Below are 4,922 nucleotides of genomic sequence, written 5' to 3' on the forward strand. Positions count from 1 at the left end.
GTAGACAAGGCACTTGCAATTCTTTCTCTGTTGTAGTCATCCCTTGAATTGTTGTACTCCTTCTTTGCACTCAATAACTTCCCTAGGACCCTTTTAGCTTCACTGACCCTTAACTGCGTGAAGCTTCCTCCTGACGAAGAGTTTGCCAAGTCTTTCGTTGTCTTGTTCATCCCCTCATAAAAGGTATGATGTATTTCTATATCGGCCATACGATGATTCGAACATGCATCCAAGAGGCTCATATATTTCGCCCAATAGTCACTCAAAGGTTCATCGTACCCTTGTTTCACACTAGTGATCTCTCTCTTCAGCGCGCTCGTCTTTGATGACGGGAAGAATTCCCCTAAGAATGCCGACTTGAAATCTGACCAACTCTCAATGGAATTGGGGGGTAATCGCATGAACCAGGTGTTAGCCTCCCCTTTTAGAACGAACGGAAAAGCCTTCAATCTATAGTCATCCTCGGTCGCCCCTACTGGCCTTCTCTGTGCCCTACAAATCTTACAGAACTCATGAAGGAATTCGTAAGGGCCTTCATAGCTCTTTCCACAGTACGTGGGCAGGATTGCAATAACATGGGGCTTCACATCACAGGCTGTCTACCCCGGGGTGACTACTATGGCTTGCGGTGATTCTCCTTCGGTATGCGCATTCAGTGTTCCTATGTCTGGATCGTCATCATCGTGGTCAGCCATTCTCCTTGAATTGTCTTCCAACTGTAGCACTTGTTCTGGTATTCCTCCTTCCATGGTGTCTTGTTCTTCGTCACTACTCGAACCTAAATCAGACAAAGCTGTCGACAGGCCGGATCGAGTGGTTACGAGTATAGAGCCTAGCTGAAGTATCTTCGGTCTCCACTGGTCAGGAGCCGAACTGCTTCTCATAAACTGAAATAACAAGAAATAGAAAAAATTATCCACAATATATACGCCAGAGTATCACACACAATAACACTTAATAACGCCATTCATCCCCGGCAATGGAGCCATTTGAAAGAGCAGGTTTGTGTCAGGTGTCGTTTTGAGCACTGGATGTATCCTACTGATCAGGATGGAACCCCAGCTATGCCTGAACCTGGTATCAATAAATCCTCAACCCACTTCTACTGACTAGTATAGTGGACGTAAGGGTCGAATCCCACAGAGATGAATGCGCTTTGGGAATTGCGGTGATATTCTGGAAAGGTTGGTTAGCTACCACGCTTTGGGTTGAGACTTTATATAGGCTGGAATTTAAGGTGGTATTCTACTGACTAGGAGGTGGGAAAGGTGTTGGACAGGCGGCTGTGTACGTGGAAAGTGGGAAACATGGTTTTCAGGAAGTATATGGAAAGTACTAGTTTACTATAAAAGGTTAAACAGAATATCAGAGGAAAAAGAGGTAGTTAGGTGACTAGGCCTACAGATCTGAAAAGTAACAGCTGAAAAGTAAGGATAGTTAAAAAGCAAAAGTGGTCCCAAAGTTGGATGGAGATGTTATCTTCTACAACATGAATCAAATCAAATCAGCGAATCCAGAATTATCACCATAGAAACACAGATTAACGACTTCATGAGCACAGATCTACAATTAAAACCTCAAATTGAAAGATCGAACACAGGAACTGCAATTACACTTACTGGGTGACATGCAAGGTGGCAGAAATCACGTAAACTGGGCTTTCACACTTAACCATTTCAGATCTAAAATCTAACAGCTATCTAGACTTGCAAACTCAGAGAGATTAACTACGGAAATGAAAAACATGCGATTCAACACTGGAAATACTGTAACGATTAGATCTAAGCTATCTAGGCAGAAAGAACGAAATCAGACAAAAACCAATGCACAAAATAACTTCATATCATAGAAACGTTGGATCACAACAAAGACTTCAAGGTAAGCAAATATTGAAAGTACGACAAATCTAACGTGAGAAAAAAAAACGCGATTAACTAAGAAAGCAAATAAAGATTGTTTTGCCACTCCGGGCGATGAAACTATTAAAACTACGAGACACGCTGGCTGGAACGAGATGATGGGGAACTCTGGCGAACTGATGATCTTCAGGTGACCATGGCTGTCGGCGAGGAACGAGAATGCGAAAGATAATGCTGAAGGATTGATCTACCGAAGAGAGATTGCTAACTAAGCGTAGGAGTTAACTAACTAATTGATGATGATTCTCTCTCCAAGTGGCTTCCTTTTATAGGGAGGCCTCCCTTATGTTTAGGGTAGACTTCAAACATGAAATGACTCTTTTGCCCCCTTGCTTGCAGCTGATCTTCCCAGCTATCCTTCTTCTCCATCTCGAGCCTTTTTGGCATGCATACTGGTCAGGATAGCAACATCCTGACGCCCTTTTTACCTGAATTCTCCGAACATTCCCATACTGGCTAGAACATTTCCCTGCACACTTTAGCAACTGTTTTGCAGAATATATTCTAATTATGCACATTATACTGACCAGTAACCAAGGCTCAGAATACGACTTATCAGAGCGCCTTGGCTAACGGAGTCTTCATCCACCTGCTTTGGCAGTATTTATCAGGTATTTTCTTCAATTCATTGTTCCTGAACAGAAAAAAAATATGACTGCACAAATATCCATGCCGACCGAAGAGTTTGCATTCGCAAGAGTATGAATCATCACTCCTATCATGTGTCACCAAATATGATTTGCGATTGCTATCCCCAAGCTTATATATGTCAACAAATTCAGTCGATGAAAAACCTAGGACGCGACATCTATCATTACCCTCAACGATTTCTTCTCGTATTCTCTTGAACATCGTATCAGTGTATAGCGTCGAAGCATGTTTCTCGAACGGCAGCGTAGTGGCCATAATGGTCAAAACAGTGGCATCGTGGTAGTTTAAAACTGCCCTATTGTTTCGCTGGAATTCAACAGCATGGTTGAAATTCAAGTAGAACTCGGCTATGTTCGCACGGGGCTTCAAAAATCTTTTGTAGAAACTGTTCTCCGATTCTGAAATGGACGTAGTCCTAATCATCGAACCTAGAGGAAAATCTCTAAAATACGCCGGTATCTAGAAATGCCTATATTCGTACAATGTGTTGAATCAGTCAAAGTCTCCCAACCCATGCCTTGCCACAACTCTGTTCCACTCCTCTTCAAATTCATCGGGCTCAAGAAGATCCGACCAAACGCATGCATTGAATTCCTTCTTGAAATCATCATCCCTCAGCAACCTATTTGGAACCTTGGTAGCCAACTTATGCATTATATGCCACATACACCATCGGTGTCGCGTGCCAACCAGAACCTCTTCAATGGCTGATCTCATTCCCAAGTCTTGACCTGTCACGATCATCTTCAGTGCTATTCTCATGCATTCAACGAAATGTCTAAACAACCAGCCAAATGCCCGTGTTTTCTCATTGCATACCAAGCCAGGCGCAAAGGTTACAGGTCTTCCATGATTGTCCTTTCCCGTGAAAGGAGTGAATATCATGCAATACCTTCATACACAATCGTTTTCGTGTTATTAAATTAATCACAGGAAAAATAATGATTCTTTAACAGTGTAGTAATGTATAAAAAAATCCTTATAATGCACATAATATTATTAACAGTTAAATAATAATGAAATCTGAATAATGCAGCTATTAGCGTATTATAATGAATACAAACGTAATTATAGTGCACATACTAATGCAGAAACATATGTACCTATTTGTGTTATACGTGGAGTCAAAGGCTACAACGTCACCAAACATGTGGTAATTCCTCTTCATCAAGCCATCACACCAAAACAGAGCAACCAACTGGTTGTTTTCGTTAACCTCGTAATGATATGTGTACGACTCGGACATTTCCTTCTTTTTAGCCATGTCGTCCAACACCATTTGCACATCGAATCCATGTGCATATGCTTTGATGTAGCGTGAAGCATTCCTGATGTTACCAACCGTACAACCGATGAGGTCAAACCCACCGAGAGTTTCTTTCAACACCTTAAATGTAAGTGTGGGGCCAATATTCACTTTTGAACAATCTAGTATGAATTTCTGATGAACGTCATCCAAATGACGGTTAACAGACATAAACTGCTGATGCTCTGACTCAACCATATCATGGTTATGAACCTCGTTGAAATCCTGTACTATATAACCTGCATGTCCTTTATCAGAGAAATACTTGAATGATATACTCGCTTTACAACCACATCTCTTGGATAAACGTCGGCGCTTCATTGAGAAACCGGAACGTGCATTCAATTGGTCATCCTCGTTGGACTTCTTCTGGCCTTCCATGTTGCATACGACATAATACCACGTTGTAACATCGTCCACCTTCCTCACCCCTTGTTTGCGCGTATCAAAACCAACGGCCCGGGCATACACATCATAAAACGCGAGTGCAAAATCTAATGATTGGAACTTCTGACCAACAACTGGCTTTAATTCCTCAGAACTGGCAGGCACAACGCTTACTGTTTATATAAACGAAAACGTACAAGTTAAGCTAAATATGCATTATATGAAATATACTATACATTACCGACCATAAAGAGTGCATTATATAATCATACTTGTACATTACATGTATAATTTTCTCTAACTACCAAGTCAATATTAAACCAAACACTATAGGGATGGCTCTAATTCGCGGACATACATACATGTTTTGAATCTCACAGTATACAACACTCCTAGCCCCAGAAATCGGCAATCCTGTGGGAATGAATGAACCCCTATGTCACATGAAATAACAAACCTATGAGTATGAATGCACCGTAGCCACCACATAACCATCAAACGTCAATCATGTTTCGATAAAACAGAAAAGAGGCACACCAACATGAAACACGAATTTCCTGATGTAAACAGTTTAAGTTATGCAACTGATTTACCAAAAAAATTTGAAACAATCCAAATCAATAAACATGGGCGTAAATCAGTGGATTACCTTCTTCCAT

The 4,922-nt window shown here is 41.2% G+C and overlaps 1 protein-coding gene across 1 annotated transcript; it reads right to left on the bottom strand.

The window, feature by feature from the left end:
• Positions 1–3,062: 3,062 nt before the first annotated feature.
• Positions 3,063–4,922, bottom strand: LOC121776951 (protein FAR1-RELATED SEQUENCE 5-like). The gene is made up of 3 exons (XM_042174090.1): positions 4,913–4,922; positions 3,674–4,436; positions 3,063–3,462 (listed from the first exon to the last, which is right to left on the bottom strand). The coding sequence occupies exons 1-3, from the start codon at positions 4,920–4,922 to the stop codon at positions 3,063–3,065; spliced, it is 1,173 nt and encodes a 390-aa protein (XP_042030024.1).

Source organism: Salvia splendens, chromosome 2 (genome assembly GCF_004379255.2).
Source record: "Salvia splendens isolate huo1 chromosome 2, SspV2, whole genome shotgun sequence".
Lineage (NCBI taxonomy): Eukaryota > Viridiplantae > Streptophyta > Magnoliopsida > Lamiales > Lamiaceae > Salvia > Salvia splendens.

Excerpts from the sequence above, each read along its gene's own strand:
- LOC121776951 (XM_042174090.1), bottom strand. Across the intron at positions 3,463-3,673 it reads TCCACGTATAACACAAATAG|GTATTGCATGATATTCACTC; the intron begins GTACATATGTTT and ends TTGTGTATGAAG.